The sequence below is a fragment of the Chionomys nivalis genome, chromosome 6, assembly GCF_950005125.1.
Source record: "Chionomys nivalis chromosome 6, mChiNiv1.1, whole genome shotgun sequence".
In the NCBI taxonomy this organism is placed as follows: domain Eukaryota; kingdom Metazoa; phylum Chordata; class Mammalia; order Rodentia; family Cricetidae; genus Chionomys; species Chionomys nivalis.
Genome location: NC_080091.1, coordinates 44,408,776 through 44,428,655, shown reverse-complemented (window position 1 = coordinate 44,428,655; position 19,880 = coordinate 44,408,776). Strand labels below are relative to the sequence as shown.

The 19,880-nt window shown below is 44.6% G+C and overlaps 1 protein-coding gene across 1 annotated transcript in view; it reads left to right on the top strand.

The window, feature by feature from the left end:
- Clnk (cytokine dependent hematopoietic cell linker) overlaps window positions 1-19,880 on the top strand; it is a 94,764-nt gene that overhangs the window by 34,634 nt on the left and 40,250 nt on the right. Inside the window, exons 7-10 of the mRNA XM_057772861.1 lie at window positions 2,430-2,484; window positions 13,608-13,633; window positions 13,840-13,859; window positions 15,495-15,605. Of these exons, the coding sequence (XP_057628844.1) occupies window positions 2,430-2,484; window positions 13,608-13,633; window positions 13,840-13,859; window positions 15,495-15,605 (212 nt within the window). The remainder of the gene's footprint in view (window positions 1-2,429; window positions 2,485-13,607; window positions 13,634-13,839; window positions 13,860-15,494; window positions 15,606-19,880) is intronic.

Genomic DNA, 19,880 nt, shown 5'->3' with positions numbered 1-19,880 from the left:
CTTTAGTGATAAAACACCTCCATTCGGGCCAGGCTTGGTGGTGCATGCCTTTAACCCCAGAAAAGCTGTGGTCCAATTGGAAGGAATAGAAGGCACTTAGAAGATGGGAGATCTCCTTCCTCAGACTCCCTGGCATGCCCGTGCATGCATGCCTTCGCTTGGAGAATATACTTCCTAAGGAAAAATAACCTCATTTGGCTTTTTAAAAGCCATGGCAAGCTAGATACCGCACTCCACTCCTGCAGGAGGACCAACAAAGCCATCCTGAACTCTATGACAAATCTGGGGCTAGCCTGGGTTACATAAGACCCCTTCTCAAAACCCAACCATGGCAAGATCTGAGCTTCCCGTCTTACAGTCCACACCTCTGCATTGCCTCAGTTTCTTCTTTCTGACAGGTCACTTCAAAAGCAGAATCACAGTCCCATCACTGTGAATCAGCTAAGGTGCATGAGAGGGCAGACCAGGACAAATGGTCACCTGGAGGGAAATTCCCCCATAAGTTAGGCAAGGCCTTAGCCTCAGTTCATACAATTTTACTTTAGCCATCAGTGATGTAATAGGGACATTTTCATGGCAGGTAGATTATCTTTCTCATCAACAATTTCATTTCCAGAGGCCGTTTCTTATTAGTTTCAAGATTAAACTATCTGTGGACTGGCTCTTCAATCACCCTTACAGAGGCCCTTTCTTGTCTCCATTTCTCCGGACGATTGCAGCTACCTTGCCCTACACTAGTGCTCTACTCAGTGAGCGCTTGCTGGGTATCAAGCACTGTGCTCAGCATGGAAGCACCCAGAATCTAAGGGAGGAGACAGTGGCCCAAGCTGGCGGTCTCCATGTCTGGGAGAAGTGTGCAAAGCAGTTGTTCACCAATACAATGTGCTGCATTGGAACTGGTGGTTCTCAACAGTAGGATTTAGCCTCCCAGGACCTTTGGTGCAAACTGGAGACATTTTGAGTTGTTACAGTGGGAGAGAGGATATTCTTTAGCATTGTGCAAGGGAAAATGCACCACACACAAAACACACACACACACATTCCACACACATACCACACACATCACACCATGCACATATACACACCACACACCAACCAACACATAATAATACACACACCATACCATATCACACACACACATATCAACACACTGTACCACACACATACACACATACACATCACCGTCATCATCAGAAGTCACTGAAACCTCACATACAAAGCGTTTTGTATGAATTCAAAGCAGAATGTGACGGCCTAGGGGAAAAAGCAGGGACACTGGGGAAGCCCCACTCTGAAACCCTAAGCATGCAGAATCCATGTAAAGTGGAGAGAGCCTTGCCTGCTGCCCTAACCAAACTGGCTATGGGGTATGGGCAAGCGTGGTGAGTGGCTGGCTCTAGGGAGACTGAATACCGGGCTGCAGAGAGAGAGCATCCAGAGCCCTCCAGGAGCTGGTCCCCAAGGCGCAACCTGAAATGAATGGCTCCATAAAGGAATGCAGGCTCTCAGAAAAACCCAACCAGCACTCTATTCCAAGCAACCTAAACTGCAGAATAGCAACCGTGGCTTTTCCTAGGCCTGGGGCTCAGAGTTCATGGAAGACAAGCGGACCCCTCGGGAACCTTGCCCAGCACAGTCAGCACTAGATAAGATAAACACTAAAGTCCAGTGCTAGCAGGGCAGAAGGACTTTCCAAGGCCTTGGCACTCCAGTGGTCACTTCATCATCTTTTTCCCTAGTCCCATTGCCATTAGTAGTTCACTATACCCCCAGTGATGACACTATTGTTACTCTGTGTCATAGTGATGCCTCGCATTCTGGGAGCATTGCCACTGTTTCTCACATTGTCATATACACACGTACTCATACACACACACACACACACCATCCTCAAATGAAGCAGTATTTCTTCCCTCCATTTCACAGAAAGGAAACCTCCAAGCTGCGTGACTCACTATGCCCTCACAACTGGCATGTGACAGAGATGAGGTGGAATCACCTGAACTGTCACTAAAGGTCACACTTCACCGTGCTTGCCCAGTGGCTTCCACAGCCCTGGCTATGGGCACTGGTCTCCATTATGACAGAGTGGCACTCACTGACTCCTTTCTCTATCATAAAGATGCAAAGCTGACACCATTAAGATCCTAGATGTCCTTCCTAGTCTCTCACGGCAGAAGGAGGTAAAGTGGGATTTCAAACCTGAGATTTTACGCCAAATAGCACCCAGGACACCACAGTCTTCTCTGGTAGCAATCCACATATTTATAGATAGTCAGCCAATGTCTACTGGCAGCACACAGCAGTCTCTAAGAACAGTGGGCCCAGGGACATACGCATTTATGCTGAGGACTCTAGCCATAGAGTAGCTGGACACGTGGCTGTGGCATGATCCGTGTGAGCTGAAGGTGCCACGTTGTCTTTTACAGGTCTTTTTCAGGGACAAGCCCATCTCTAAGGATGTCAGAAGCCAGCGCTTTAAAGGTAAGGTCCCAAGAGTTTAAAATCCCATGGAGTATCTCCCCTGCTCCCACGGTCCTGTGTTCTGCTTGTGGTCACAGGCCCCCATACACCAGGAACTCTGATAATGCTCAGAGAAATGACTGTCCTGTTCTGCCACCATGCACGCTTCTCAACTTTTTTACAGCCTTACCTTATTGGCAAAGAAATTGATTGGGAAAACTCATATTCTGTTCTACATCATCTGAGAAAGGCATTGTTTCAAAGACATATGGATTGCATTCAAATAAGTCATTTCTATAAGCACATGCCCTGAAAAAAAATCACAAGATAGGAATCTAATTTTAAAATGTTGATTAATGAATATGAAAATGGGCTTAGAGCTTGGGGCAAAACTACTCAATTTGGCGACAGAAGCACAGGTACAAGCCTGAAAGGAAGTAATCAATTCCATTGATGCTGGAAGCACAAACCAAGGGCAGCTGGAGAAATTCAGCTGGTTCCTATCTATTATGGCTCTCATCATTTTCCTGTCTCATCATTTCCCCCTGGCCCCATTGTCCCTTACGATGTCCCGTGAAAAAAATGTCTATGATTTACAGTCCCCAATAACTGAAGCCCACCAGCTTCACCATTCACGTGCCTGTTGGTGAATCCCAACGTGTCTTACACACATCACCTTTAATAAGGAAGGGTAGCACTACACATCCCAATAGGAGAGGACAATGACCACAAAGCTGGGTAATTTAAGAAAGTTTACTTACCAAGGAACTATTTACAGAAGTGTGCTGGGTACAGAATCATAGTGTAGATCCAGGGTTAACATGACCAAGGGGTGGGAGATCCCCCCCCCAGGCCCAGAGAGATGGGGAGGAGCTAATGAAAGCCACAGGGGCAAGCGCTATAGTGGGGAGACCTCGCAGGAAGGGAGTTGGGTTAATTTCCCATTGCTACAACAAACATTTCTAAGAAAGCCAACTTCAAAGGAGCAGAAGTTGCTTTTGCTCAGTTTCAGAGTTCTCGGACCACAGCTGGGTGACTGGTGCTTTGGGGCTGTGGTGAGGCAGAGCATCAAGAGGACAGAGAATGTTAGAGGAAAATCTCATGATCTGAAGATGTCCTGGAAGCAAGGAGAGAGGAAGGGGCCGAGTACCAATATTCCCAACAAAAGCAGGTCCCCAATGACCCCTAACTTCCTCCCCTAACTCCTTTCTCCTTCCTAGGGTCCCCAGAACTCCCCAATAGTATCGCAGGCTGACAAAAGATCCATGACCCATGAGTCTTTGATGGACATTTAATATAAAAAAGATATAAACCATGATAGGAACCAGGGAGGTAAATGCTCAGCCCCCCTCAATCCCTGTCTGGCTTCCTAGCACAGCCTTCTTGGGGCCACAATGCTGATGGCACAGTGAAGGAAGAGAAGGATGCTCGCAGCAGGGAGCAAGGTGTGCAGAGAGCAAGGGCAGCAGCTTGGGCCCAGTCTCTGACTGCTGTGAGGTCTTCAGCAAGGTGCCTATCATTCCTGAAGAGAGCAGACCTCTTCAAGATCAACAGCAGGCAGCCTGATGCCCACTTGTTTCAGTATAGCCACTTGGGAGACCCATCACACATAAGCAGGGAGGGTTCTAACACCTCCAGTCCACAGCTCATCCACAGCCAGCTTAGCCTCACAGGTTCCTGTCTGACTCTCGCCCTCCTGAATCCTGGTTTGACATGGAGAAGCCATCTTCTCTAGGCTTCTTAGGTCCTTTAAGGACAGCTTCTCTGTCTACTCAACTACAACTCATTCTATCAACTGATTTACTTCCACTCTTTAAACACTAAGGTGCATTGTGCAGAAGCCTTTTCACTTCTCCTGACAGAGAACAGAAGTCAGCGACTCACAAGCCATGGCCTGATCATTCAATGTGCGCAAGTCATCAGTAATAGTAGCATACTCTACTCCTGTGATGAAAAATGAGTTCTGGGACAAGAAACAGCAGAGCAGTCTCAGTGGCTGCTGTCCGTCTGTCTGGACAAGTCACTTCCTTAATATTTTATCAGTTCATAAGATCTGGAAAAGAAAAGAAAATCTCGAGCAGTAAAATAGAGAAAGGAAAAGCAAAACCTGAAGGAAAATAGAGATAATCTTAGTTTGCCTCTGAGGTTCTTAGTAGTTCTCCATGGAATATTAATTTCACATATCAAAATAGCAGACCAAGTCCTCGGGGAGAAGGCATGGGTTTGCTTCTCACGGGTGTGCTGTTACCGTCTGTTTTATAGAGGATGCTGGCTGATGCCATGGTGTGGTGGTTTGAATGACATGTCCCCCATGGTCTTGGACATGTGAATACTAGGTCCCCAGGTGGAGACTCTGTTTGAGTAGGCTCAGGAGATGTGGAAAAAGTATGGCAGGCTTTGACAGTAAAAGGCTAAGAGCATTTCTAGCTTCTCTCTCTCTCTCTCTCTCTCTCTCTCTCTCTCTCTCTCTCTCTCTCTCTCTCTCTCTCTCTCTCTCTCTCTCTCTCTCTCTCTCTCTCTCTCTCTCTCTCTCTCTCTCTCTCTCTCTCTCTCTCTCTCTCTCTCTCTCTCTCTCTCTCTCTCTCTCTCTCTCTCTCTCTCTCTCTTCTTTGTGCTTGTGGCTCAAGATGTCACCTCTTAACTTGCTACTCCAGCGTCCCTATGCTCATCCCTTCCCCGCCATGATGAACTCTTCTCCCTCAGGAACATAAGCCCAAATGATCCCTTCCTTCAATATCATGGTGTTTTATCACAGCAATAGAAAAGTGGTTAAGGTGAACATCTACAAAGATCTAACTGCTTTTTCAAAGTGAGCCCCCAGTATCATCTCAGGCCATCACTGGAGACAATAACTCAAGTAAAGCAAGGCTCACTGAAGGCAGGGCAGGATTCTCGAAGCCTCTTCCGTGACTATAGTCCTTCCCCACACTTCTAGAACTGATGATCTCCACCGTCACCCTGTACACTCAGGTACTACCGACAGAGGGGAGAAAATAAATACAGACCCCCTTCCCCCTGCTTTTAGGATCAGGCACCTGGAGGGTAAATGCCAGGATGATTTGTGTTCATTACAGAACTCTGTATTTTTGATGCCAACACATATTCTCAGCTAATTTATTCTCACAAAATGTCACAGGAAAAAGGAACCACACCCATCGATTCAGGAACAGAAGGATTTTATGGTGGTATTTTTCATCAAGTTAAGCAGCTACAGTTTTATGTAAATGTATGTCTCCTGTCATTTTTCCTCCAATCATTACCCAGAAAGTATCAAATTTCAAGACCTTGCATTCCCTGAAGGTGGAAGAAGGGTTTGTTTTTGTTTTCTCCTGGAAATGAGCAAAAGTTTTAATTGGAGGTAAAGTTGTTACCATCCAAGCTGTGTGTGATGACCCACCAGCAATAACCACAGATTCAGAGGACACCTCTTTTTCAAGGAGAGATGTTACTTTCCAATAGTCAGGGCTTAACTTCCTGGGAGCGGTGAAGCCGAGAACACGGGAAGCCCCAGTGTACATCTCCCTGCCTGGGGTGTAAACTAAACTCAAATGCTAAACCAATTGTCTTTGAAGTGACACGCATACTCTATTCAGAAATCACTTTATAAAGAAATACAATAAACCATCCAAGAAAAAATAATTATGCTCAGTGGCTAAAGGAGTAAATCCAGAAATACAAGCGTGGCTTGTTGAAAGCAGCAAACCAGATTCCGCACAGTGCCCTCCAGAGGGATCGCGTGAATTTGCATCTAAAGGGACTGGGATGCTGAAACAATCAGAGGTCACTTTGGAGTCAATCTGGATCAAGGCTCAGGTGGCCATGCCGAGGAGCAGCTCGGGACTAGCCAGCAGGTAGTCAGAGCCTAGATCGTCAGCGCAGTATTCACCAGCTGCAGATGTTCCCTGGGACACTGGCCAGTGTTCCCATTCAGTCACCTGCAGCTCCTGTACCGATGGCCCGCTCCTCCAAACCGTTCAGTTCCAGGGGAGAACAGGTGGGTGGTACTGTGCCCTAGTGGCTGCAGGTGACAACACAAAGCACAATGGAACTGGGTATTCCGTAAACTGCATAGTTAAAAATACCAAACAGATGATAAGAGAGAAATGAAAGGCTGACTTGTGTTTGTGTTGGATTTAAATTTATTTCAATTACAACCCATGGTCCAAAATCAACCCAAATATCAGTACCATGCTGAATTCAAAACTAATGCTTTAAACTAAACATCACACATTAATGAGACCTTTAAAAATCAATTTCTTAAGCTAGCATATAAAGAAATGGTTTTAATTATGGTACTTTCATGTATATGTGTCATTATAGTGGTTCTAATTATTCTCCATCCCCCAAGGCCCTTTCCTCCCAATTCTGGCTTCCTTCCTCCCTGCAATGGCTCCCTTCTACGTTCATGTCACATGCTAGTAATTGCTCTTTCTTCCCCTAAAGATCTCTTCTTCCTCTCTCATGGTCTCCTTCTTAGTTCCATCACACATGTACAGGCTTATGCACACTCACATACACATCTGCACACATATGCACGCACAAACACTCACTCACACATGCACTCATATCCACACTTAAATCTAGGTTCAGCCTGCCTTGTTTTGCTTAACATGGTGTCTTCCATTTCTATCCATTCACGCAAGTGACAGGATCCTGGTCTTTACAGCTAAGTAATATTCCATTGTGTATATATACCACAATGTCACTTAATCTGATTCCATAATTTGGCTGTTGAGGAAGGATGCTGCCACAAGGGATACAGGCATTGTTTAGGGCAAATGTTCTTCAACCTATAAAAGAAGGTTTTTGAACAAAAATCTCTTCTATCCCCAAATCCCTTCTATCCTCCTCCTCCTCCCCACCTCCTGCCTCTCTCCTCTCTTCTCCCTCAAGCCTCTGTGGAATTGGCAGAAAGTGAAGAACGGCAGCCGTGCACTCTCTCCTTTCACTTAGTTTTTCTAATTCATATCCTTTATCACAATTTGGAGGAAAGGCATACACAGCCAGTATATTAAAGTTCACTTGTGCATCAGTCCTCTGTGAGCTCCACGTCAGTGGGTTTAGCCATCGGCTGAGAGCATGCTTGAACAATTAAGTCTGTGCTGAACACATATAAACTTTTCTTCGTTACTGTTCCCTCAACAATACGGTAAGCCACTACTGATAGGGTTTGGATGTTACAAATAATCTAGAAATTAATTATAACAGAAGTTGGACATAGGCATAAACTTTATGCTATTTTATACAAATAGCTTGAGCATCCAAAAAAATCAGTATCCATGGGGGTCTGGCATCAAGCCATTACCTCAGAATTGCCCAGGAATGGCGATGGGGGATTAAAGCTGGACAAGGGTTAGCTTGAAGTAGGCTGATCTCACAACCACTTAGCCACTAGCATTCAGCGCCTGTAATGTGATCAGCTCTCGGGCTGCTGAGTGAGGCCCAAGTCCCACACCCCACCATCCACATGGTTCTCTCTCCAGCCAGAGGATGGATTTTTAAAAGAGAGGGGACATCCACACTGATGACACCAGCTGTGCCAGGAGGGCTCTACTTCAAAACTTACTGCGTGCCAAGGTTCTGCATGCCAGGGAGCTAAACAAGACCACAGCAGGCCAAAGTGTGTTGAGTTCTGTACTAGGAGTTGAGGTAATTAAAAAATCCATACTACTTCCCACTGGGAGAAGCTGTGTGTCTCCCAGAAGAGTCTCAGGAGCAAGGGACATGAAACTGAGATATGGGACAATGGACTTGGGGAAGGAAAACAGTCTTTTTGATGCTTAAAAAGTGACAGTGTGGCTGGCTATACACTGGATTTTGGGAGTGTTGATCCTGGATCCAAATCCTGACTGCGCTACTCTCAGCTAGAAGACCTGAAAGTAACTCAGGAACCTAAGCTGAAATTCTCACATCAACAATACTACACGACAAAGTGTCTGAGGACAGCATCGGAGGAAACAACCAATGGAAAACCCACAGCACTGTGATGATGGCGGCCCTCCAGTGAGGTTCCACACTGGCCATCCTGGCTCGTTGCCCCCTTATTACATTCCCCTGACTCCTACTGCAGGCTATACCACACGCCTCCTGACTCCTACTGCAAGCTAAAACCATCTCCTGTCTACCTCGTTTGGGTTTTAGCATGCAAGTTAATCTGTTGTGCTGAATTGGTTAAAAGTGAGCCAGAGGCTTCTGTCACAGAGAACACAGCTCATGACATCATCTCTAGGCAGCAAATGTGTGACACCACACTGGACACGTGGGAAATATTTATAAGATTCCTTCTAGGACTTAGCCTGTGTTAACAGTGTAGAGATAAACATCATCACCCTGACTAATGCCACAGGACCACGCAGTATCTCAATCTCACTGGGTGGGGACCAGCACAGGGACAACTCAAGAGGCTCTGGTAATTTTGGGCCCATTTCTGCCTGTGCTTCCAAATTCAGCCACATCTTGTTCCTTGACTGGACCCTCACACCTCAGCTGTGGAAGCAGAAGTCTGTGTTCGCTAGCGTTTTGTGAATCCATACCACCCCTGCCTAGTCTTCATCCATCACTTTACCCTGCCTGCCCACGCTTCTTCATCCAGACATATGCAAGGCAGCCAAAAACATCTCCCTCCTGGCTTGGGCTGGAAGAATTGCTCCATCTCACTTTCCCCACTGGCCCAGCACGAAAGATGTTGAAAGGCTTGTTCCTAAATGCGGTGCCTTCTGATTTTATCCGAGGGGATGTGAGAGCCATTAGGTTCCTGCAACAACCTTGGCTTCGCCTAACATGATCCCTTCCCACTGCTTCCCAAGGATGGCTTCAGTAATTTATTGCTGCAATTAATTTCTGAAGGCTATGATGGACTTGAAGATGCTTCTCCGGCAGGCTCTGCCAAGTGGACATTACCAGCCACTGGGATTATTTAAGTCGCTTCTTTGGACTCCTCCATAATTAATCATCAAGACACAAAATGCTAATGCTCATAAAAGTCTTAGACACAATAAATTTTGTGATTGAGGCCAAGTTTTGTCTAATTTTCCTCCAAATCCATTTCTGTAATTATAGGACATTACATGGATGCTCTGTTTCTGGGAGTGTTTGCATGTGAACCCTTCATCTGTGTTCAGCACAAATTGGATGGAAGCTTAGGTCAGTGGTCCTCAACCTTCCTAATACTACAACCCTTTAGTACAGTTACTCATGTTGTGATCAACCCCAACCACAAAATGATTGCATTGTTACTTTATAACTATAACTGTGCTGTAACATGGAGGGCCGGCTTGTTGGGGTTTCCGTCCCGCCCAGTACCCCACAGCCAGCAAGCCCCAAAGAAAATCACACAGAGAGTCTGCATTAATTATAAACTGATTGGCCCATTAGCTCAGTCTTCTTATTAGCTCTTGTAGCTTATATTAACCCATTATTCTTATCTACGTTAACCACATGGCTCAATACCTTTCAACTAGGCAGGTTACATCTTGCTTCTCGGTGGTCTGGGCTGGAATGGGAGGAATGGGCTTCCTCCTTCCTAGAATTCTCCTGTTCTCATTGTCTCACCTCTACTTCCTGTCTGGTTGACCCACCCATACTTTCTGCCTGGCCAATCGGTGTTTATTTAAAACATGATTGACAGAATACAGACAATTCTCCCGCACTCCTGGGCTACTGCTATGAATTGTAATATAAGTATCTGATAAGCAGGATATCTGATATGTGACCCCTGTGAAAGGGCTGTTCAAACCCCAAAGGTTCGAGACCCACAGGTTGAAAACCACTGCCTTAGGTGAAAACTAAATATTTCACTCCTAAAACCCCAAAGAATTAGATTTCATAATGTGCATTTTAACTTTTAAGTCATCAAGGCTTATACTCAACTTGAGTGATATCACAAGTCCCATTTGTGGCCACCCTGCTTTGTGTCTTCTATTAAGAGACAAAATCTTGGTTCCTGTGATATGAGTCTCATTTTCTCATCTTTCAAAAAAAATCACAGATAAGGAGAGAAGTAGCCCAGGGAAACCAAACAATTTGCATCAAGTTATGCAGTTCGTTGATAATAACAACAAGACTCGATTCTCAACTCATAAGCCTGGGGAAATGCCAAACAGTCAGGTATCTAAAGAAGAGAACTCAAACACATATGCCAATGAGGTCACCGTGCTACTGATGGAGAGATACATAACATACATTTGTAAAGTAGGAGCAAGAGATAAAATATTCCTTATCCCAAATTCATAGAGCCAGTTGTTTTCCGTTTCACTGTTTTCAGGCTCCTGCTGTGTAGCCCAGCTGCCCCTGAATTCATTCTGCAACCCTGGCTAGCCTCAAACTTAAGGTCCTCTTGCGTCCACCTCCTGAGTGCTGGGATTACAGACTTGAGCTATGACACCCAGCTCTGATTGACTTTTGCCCAAGCTCTTGCATCCGCAGCTAAATCACAGCTTCCAGGGTATGAAGACATGGACCATTTCCTAACTAAGCTGAAAACTAGTTTTCTAGATGTGTGTTTCCTTAGGCACACTCTTTAGAACATAATGCCTATGCGCATTATACAAGTAGAAGTAAGGTGTGATCGCTTAACACTTTCTCTAAAACTTTCTTAAGTCTGGACAAGTGGCAAAACATTGTGTGACATTCCCCTTCGTGGAAATACTCCCAGCATGCCAGTCTTCACGTACCAGAGTGCCCATGACCATGGAATTGGAAGAGATGTCATTTCATAGCATGGGAAAATCACCTCAATGATACATACAATAACACACAGGAAGCAATGCATGCATTTGTGTTCCTTATCTTTGTTTTGACGTGACTTAACTGTACAATCCTATGATCTATTTTTGATGATGTCTATATTTAACAACCAGCTTAAAAAATCCTTGACATTTAACAATCAGGTCTTACAGTTTGGTACAAGCCTCTCCTGCACATCTCAAAGAGACTTCTAAAACCTCCCCTTCTCCAAGAAGCACAGCTTCAATTTTACATAACACTGTGTCCTTACATTCTTCAGGGTTTGACCCCAAAATAGTCAAGTCCAGATCTGCTAGCTTCCACAGCTGTGCTCTGATACCTTCCCCAACCACATCTCTGGAAACAAGCACCCTGGCTAGAAGTGGGAGCCCTAATGAAAAGGGGAGGACCAGTCTCTTTGCAGGGAATGCTGATTACAGCACTGGCCACCAGAGGGCAGACATGTCACCTCCCAGTGAAAAGCCTCCTCACACTTGGAGGGGAAAAGTCCTCAAGGTAGGCCTGAAAGGGTTCTCTGGTCTGACTGACAGCAAACTCTTCCCAGCATTGGAGAACACCTGTGGGCTTTGTCAGAATAGCCAAACATCCCCTCTCCAGTCTCTCACTGCACAGCAGAAACATTAGAAGCTGTGCCTCAAAATTTTTTAATAAATAGTAATTTTTCAAGACAGGAAGCATGCCTTGATGTGCTCTAATTCATGTCTCCCACACACAAATTCTGAGGGAGTATCAGAAATCACCCATTCCTCAGCCCAGCAGTTTGCTTCATTCCTGCTGGCTGAGCCTACAGTGAACCCCAGGAGCCAAGGCCAGGCTGGAGGTGTGGTTGGTAAGTAGAATGCTGGCTTAGCGCAACCTAAGGTCGAGTTTGATCTGTGCACTTCTAAGAAAAACAGATTTTAAAGGGCAGTCTGAAAAAAAAATCCACTCCGAATCTTACCTTTTTATTATTATTATTATTATTATTATTATTATTATTATTATTATTATTATTATTGCAAATACCTGACCTGTTAGGTCCTTTTTAAACAAGGTCCCCTGATGGAAAACAAAGAATCTTGCTGGGTTTCAGCCCAATTGCCACAAAAGCTGACAGCTATGTGATGAGTTACTTCACCCGCATTTGCTTGCCCATAGGTCACCCAGACCACTTACCTCGTGAAATGTTGATAGCTAAACCAGCAGCGTGGGGAGGCCCCTGGCATGGGTGGTTTGTCAGCATGCATGCCTGCTGCAGCTGACAGAGTGTAGGGGAGACCAGGCCTTTGGTTTTTCTATGCCACCTAGGGCAAAGAAAATTCCCTTGTCTAGAACGTCACAGGAAAGCTGTGTTCCGCCTGCAGCTGATGACTGTGCGTGCATTCTTACATCTTACTGCATAGCACTGCAACAGGACAAGCCATCCCAAGCCACATGCGAAGGTCACAAGTTCGATACCTGTGATTTGTTGCTATTGTTGATAGAATTGCTACTACAATCTTAAGGGAGGGGAGAGAATACTAAACCATGCTAGAGAAAGACAAACATTTTAATAGAGACATAGGATACACACACAGAGTGTCAAAAGATCTGCCACATTTGCCACAAAAGGCCCTCATAGCTTCCTGGAGTGAGGAATGAAGCTGCAAGCATAAGCACCCTATCTAAACTGGCATCACAAGGTGTGGGATGGTGACCACTGTCAGTGAGAACCCAAGTCAGCACAGCCATCTGAAGAAGCAGTATAGTATTTCCTCTAGAATCTAAAATTAGAACCAGCCTGTGATTCAGGAATCTCACCTGTAGTATTCATCAAGGGCATTGAAATTAGGCTTTTAAAGAGCTGTCTCCACTCTGAGTCCCTGCAGCATAATCCACAAAGCAAACATGGAAGCAATCTGTCTGTGCCCCGCAGCGTGGGTAAAGAGATGGTACACATATATACAATGGGGCTTTATTCAGCCCCACAAGAAGGAAAGCCTACCATTTGTGAGCACGTGGATGGACCTGGGGATATTACGCTAGGTGAAATGAGATACACTCAAATGAAACTCTACATGCTGTCATGTAGATGAACCTGAAATAACAAAACACAAGATAGGAGGAAGTGCAAGGTGGTTTCCAGGAGCAACAAGACGGACGATGAGAGAGTGATGTTCAGGGGTCCTTGAGAGTCACTCTACTCAGTGGTGTCTGCTTCCTAGCCTGTGAGATGCTGAATTTCCCTCACATCTCAGACTCTTGAGCATGCAGTAAGATCCCCAAACTACAGTGTTCAACACCAGGCCAGGCAACTGCTGAGATCCCAATAAGTATCATCAGTGTCAATCAATATAGGATCGGTTTCCATAGAAGCATATGTAAGAGTATTTGATGACATTTTCCACGGGGTTCACTGTTTTTTCCATCTTGTATTTTAGGGTTGAAATGCAAAGAGGAGAACAAGGTGAGTGAAAGCTGTTAAAATGCACCTGTTACTCTTGAAAAGCTCAGACACGTGGGCACCGGGAAATAAATGTGACTTGAAAAGTGAAAAGTATGCCCTAGGGTTTCGGTTACCATTTTCACTTCCATTTGTAAACCAAAACATTCTTAACCACTACCTGCCCCAAAACAGTGAATTTAACTCCTGGTCCTCTTTCCTTTTTGCAGACTCCTGTGCCGCCTCCACGGTAAGACATTTAAAATCATATTTGTGGTAACAGGGTGATGGTTCAGAGATCAAGAGCACTGACTACTTTTATAGAGAAAACAGATTCTATTCCCAGCACGCTCACAACAGCCTGTAACTTTATTCCAGGGGACACGTGATGCACAAACAACACATGGTCAAAACACCCATACGCATAAAATAAATTTTTAAAAAATGTAAATTTTTTGACATAAGCTTAAATGATTTGAGCCAGCTCCTGCAAAAGAGAAGCACAAACATTTGGTCTTGGAGAAGCTGGACTGTGGACAACAGGCAGCAAGCCTCCATTCTTCCACACCATCAGACAGTCCTACTGTTGGCACACTTCCCTCCTCCAGCTGTCTTTCTTAGTATTGATGTTCAAAACAGGTCACTTCCCATTTTTGACACTTATTTGTGGTGGGTAGTGTGATGTGCCACCGTGCACATGGGAGAGTCAGAGAGAAATGTATGGGAATTAATTCTCTATTTCCACTCTGTGGGTTCTGGGGATCAAACATGGGTCCTCAGCTTTAACATCAAGGACTTTTACCTACTGAGCCATCTCCCCAGTTCGAGACCAAGCTGATCAAGGGCACATGTAGCAGGCAGACAGTGTTAAACAGCCTAACAAAAGCCCACAACCTTCTGATTACCATAACCTTATCCATCCCCCAAATCCATTTCTAGCAGCAGCGTCTCTACACTTGCTGTTCTTTCTTCCCAGAATCTTGCTCCCCAAATAGCATGTTCCTTTCTTTAGCAAAAACTTTGGACAAAGCCTGTTGTAGGTATATCTAGTTGCCCAGACTCATGAGATCAGGAAAGACCCAACATAGAAATCAGTAGGTCAATAATCAACCAGAAATTTGAATTTTCATAAATAAATTGATTTATAATTTAAGGACTTACAATGTATGAATATGTGTCCATCTAAGTCTATATGTTTATATATCACATATATTAATGCTTATTATTGCTATGTTTGTAGACACACAGAGATGAGAGCTGCAGACTGGGCCACCGGGGCCCTGAGTGGGTTGGTGGATGCCTTTGCTCTAGTTAGACCAATGTGTCCCTCAGCTAAGCATGTCAGTCACTTCACTCCTCATTCTTCCCTTTCATGGAGTAGGGGCTTCTTGAGCCAAGGACTGTGTCTATCTTGCTTCCTTTTGCATCCCAGCCTCCACCAAAACACATGATGCACTTTGTGGATCAGCACACAATGACTGGAGAAAATGGGTGAAACAGGCTTTTATTGAGTCACAAGCATTTTCATGATTTTTTGGGGAAATTTTGAAACTCAGGCCGTCCAGTGTGGAATAAGAAGGAGGTTATTGTTCTTTTTTCCCCAGGCCTCCTGTAGTCCAATGGGTGGCATATTAAAAAGCCTGTGACACCTGTAGGGCATTGTCACATACAGAATGCCAAGAATCAGAGCACAGTACTCTGGAAGTGTGAGGATGTTAAGACTTGAAGACATCCAAAATGGTCCAGGCTACAGAAAGCATCCTTCACACTTGGGCTTCAAACTCACAACAGGGGAGGGGAGGAAGGGGGCTAGAGTGAACTCACTGCCTGAGAAAGGCATGGCTGCCGACCAGCTCAGTCCTTACCTGTGTGACTCTTCCCACAGGCCTACCATCACCCTCCCCAAGAAGTATCAGCCCTTGCCTCCAGCACCACCAGAGATCAGTGCACACTTCTCTCCGAGACATGGCTTTCCAGAAGTTCAAAGGGGGCTCAGGTGAGACCCTTGTTACTGTTGTGGTGAAATGACCAGTAGAGGTGGTGGATAGTGGGGAGGAGACGAGAGATGAGAGAAACCAAACAGATCCCCTCTCTAAATTGCACACCACTACTGGGGGGAGTAGTGAGGGGGAGATGCCTAGAGAGAAAATGGACTTAGGAACCTGTGTTTGACTCATCATCGCAAACACAGCTCCATGCGAAAAGATAAGTCATTGACAAAACTGCTCTCTTAAGACCTAAACGGTCATCACAGAGAACAGAAAATGGGAAGCAATCTAGGACATCCCCCTTGTTGTAGGAGAGCTTATTTGTTCCTGGCTGCTCTGCCCGGAAATAATCACACAGAAACCATATTATTTGCAATACTGTTTGGCCAATAGCTTAAGCGTATTTCTGGCTAACTCATTTCTTAAATTAACCCATCTCCATTAATCTGTGTATTGCTATGAGGTTGTGGCTTACCATGTAAAGTTCTGGCATCTGTCTCTGGTGGGGCTACATGGCTTCTCACTGACTCCACCTTCTTTCTCCCAGCATTCAGTTTAGTTTTCCCTGCCTAGCTAAATTCTGCCTTGCTATAGGCCAAAGAAGTTTCTTTATTCATTAATTAATAAAAGCAACACATAGACAGAAGGACCTTTCACACCACCCCCTTGCCAGTTTCCAGACACCTAACCCGGAGGACGTAACCAAGCTTAAATACTCTTCTGCCAAAAACATCACTGCCTTGCTGACAAACAGATTTGCCAGTCCTCCACCAGCAAGGGGAGTGTACCAGCTGACACTAACCACAAATGTGTTGGGAATGTTCTTTCAAGATGGTAGATTTCTAAAAGTCCCTTATTTTGGAAGGGAGGAAGGAGTGTGCCTCTCCTTCCTCTGGCTCAGGATGAATGAGGATTTCTCATAGAAGGCTGGAGTCAGCAGGATGCTAATGCAGGGACAACACTAGGTAGAATCGGTGCCTTGGGAATACTGACATTCAAGCCATTTTGAGCAACCATGAAAAAACCTTCTTCTGTCTGATTCTGATAGGGATATTAGATGACTACAATTCTGATTCTCCCCCTTATCCTAAATTGTCCCCTCATCTTTTTTTTTTCCTTTATAGACCCATACAAACTCCTCAGAGAAGTACCCTTAGTTAGGAATTTTTTTCTTTTCCTTCGTTGTTGTTGTTGTGTTTTTGTTTGTCTGTTTGTTTGTTTGCTGTGAAGAGACACCATAACCATGGAAACTCTTATAAAGTAAAACATTTAACTGGGGGTGGCTCACTTAAAGTTCAGAGGTTCAGTCCATTATCATCATGGCAGGGAGCATGGCAGTGTGCAGGCAAATGTGGTGCTGAAGCTGAGAGTCCTACATCTTGCAGGCAATAGGAGGTTGACTGTCACACTGACTGAAGCTTGAGAAGAGAGACCTTAAAGCCTACCCCCACAGGGATATACTTCCTCCAACAAAACCACACCTCCTAATAGTGCCACTCCCTTTGGGGAGCATTTTCTTTCAAACCAAAACACCCTCTTTTATCTGGACAGTCTGTCCCATGTCCCTTAGTCTAGTACCTAGGAAAGAACACAGATCTCAAATGGAACTCCAAAATCTATGGCAGAGATTCTGCTTCTTATGACCCAGCACTGTTTTTTATAAGCTTGGGGTTTAGAGTCAGGTTGGAGAAAGTGGGGTGCTGACAGGCAGGCATTGAGGATTACAGGCTTAGGGCAGCTGTTCTCAACTGTAGGTAAGTTTATTCTTGCTCTGGATAGGGACAGTCCACGATATTTAGAGAAACATGGAGGTGGAACCACTTGGAGGAGAGGCAGGGAGGCTGCAGGACATCTCACAGGGGGCAGCAGAGCCCATCACAAAGGACAGTGGATCATGCCTTAGGATGTCCAGCAACATATTGTGTAGACCTTTGCTAAAGCTGAGGATGGGAAAAGAAGGGTTCTGTGTTGCCTCCCACACACTCCACAGGCTAGTGTGAGCACTGGCTCCATGAGGTGTTCAACAGCCCATATTAAAATTATGGCTGTGAGTCATAGCATGGAATAGGTTTTAGTTTTAATCTATCTGGCCTTGGCATTCTCTCTTCCTATAGTACACCAAGATTCTAGCCAGGCGCATCCACTCCTAAAGGAAAGATTAACTATTTTCAGGGTCCACATTTCTTGGCACAGAGCCTGACATGAATAGCAGTAGATGCTAAGTGAGGAGTTTAGAAGTTGCCACAGCTTCCAAACACACCCATTGTATTAGCAATTTCTCTGTCCTGTGGTGAAACATCAGGACCAGAAAAGACTTTTTTCAGCTGTTTATTTTTTGAGATTATATTATTATGTCACTTTATCATTTCCCCCTTCCCTTTCCTCCTGCCAAACCCTCTCATGAACCCCTCCTGGCTCTCTTTCAAATGCATGCCTTATTTTTTATTAACTGTTGCTACATTCACATATGCATATGTATGTAAAACATACCCTGCTGAGTCTGTATAATGTTACTTGTTTGTACATTTTTTTCTGAGCTGACCATTTGGGTTTGGATAACCAATTGCTATGATCTTCCCAGAGGAAGGCTATTTCTCCCACTCAGAATTTCTTAGTTTCCTATAGTTCCTTGGGTAGGGTTGAAGCCACATGGTCTCCACTCATTAACTTTGTCATATTTACGGTTGCTGTCCTTATTCAGATTGTACTTAGGAAGACATGTTAGTGATACTTTATGGGTGTGACACAAACTCCCTGGTCCTCTGGTTCTTACTGTCTTTCTGTCCCCTCTTCCTCATTGTTCCCTAGCCTTAGGTGGGGGATTTTTCTGTAGATGTATTGTAGACTGGCCTCCACAACTCTCCTTTGGTTGTGGTTTTCTGTAATGGTCTCTCTGTTGCAATGAGGCATTTCCTTGGTAAAGTGTGAGGATTACAGGTATTTGTGGGCATAAGGACAAATGTTTGGAATGCAGTTAGGGATTATGCTGATTTAGTAAAATGGCAGTAGCTGGGTTTCCTCCGAGCCCCATTACTTCCCTAGTCCTGGGTGATTGACCGGGTTTCTAGCTTAGTGGATCTTAAGTCCAATTATTTAACTGTTGGTTACCACCAAGATATGCACGCCATTACCACACCCTTGGGGTTGTTATGCCATGGTGATCATTGGTGTGGTTCATGGGCAGCATAGCTGGTTGGGACCATTGGTTGTTTCCCTCTTTTGGAAGTTTGCATGGTCCTTTCTTACACCATGAAAGCTAGTCCTCATGGAGGAGCTATTCAGATCATCAGTTCCAGCTCAAGAGCCTCTGGGCTCTGCATGTGAAGTGCATGGTGTCTTCAGCAGCAGGAACTTTCCTTCCAACTCTGAGGGTCAGCCGAGGGCAATAGCAACAGCCTGTAATACTTGGGAACCTCTTGAACAACCCTGACACACATAAACACAGCAACTCAAAATACCATGCCTGGTGTTGGGGTTTTTGTTAGATGGTCTTTGGCTCTTGGAGGGAACATTGTCATTCCAGATGGGAAATTTTCATTTAGACTGTATGTGAATTTTTAGATGCTGACTTACATACATTATAGGTATTTTTAGGTAGATAGTTACTAGTATTAATCCTTATTGCTTTTTCAGATGCCCTAATTGTTATTTTACCTTTCTCCCTCCTTCATGCTTTGGTTTCCAATGCATGGGTAACACCCTTGATTTCTGCAACCGGATCAAATCAGTCTCTGTGCTGAAGGGCATTGGTCACAGAGCTTTTATACAGTTTTAACATATTGGATTATTTCATCAAAAAATTTCTGGGGGCTAAAGAGATGGATTAACAGTTAAGAGCTCATGCCTAAAAGCTTGTACAGTTCTTGCAGAGGATCCAAGTTCATTTCCCAGCACTATATGGTGGCTAACAGTCATCTGTAACTCCAGTTCCGGAGAACCTGATGCCATCTTCTGACCTCTGGGGGCTTTCTGCACTCATGTGATACTCAGAAATTCATGCAGGCAAAACACAAACACATAAAACAATAATAATCTTTTTTAAAAGGAGTTTTCTAAGTGGAAAATTTTGTGTTTCCTGGTCTGATATTGTCACTTTATTGGGTCCCGTGTCAATGCCTTTTATTTTTGGGGTCCTTGGGAACATAGTTTCTATTTACTTCTTCATTTTTAGATGTGATAAAAATCAGACAAGATCTTTCCATCACAAACATCTCCAAAGAGCAATTGCATGTAATCTCATTGACTCCTCCCAGCAGAGCTAAAAATGAAGGTTTTCCAATGCT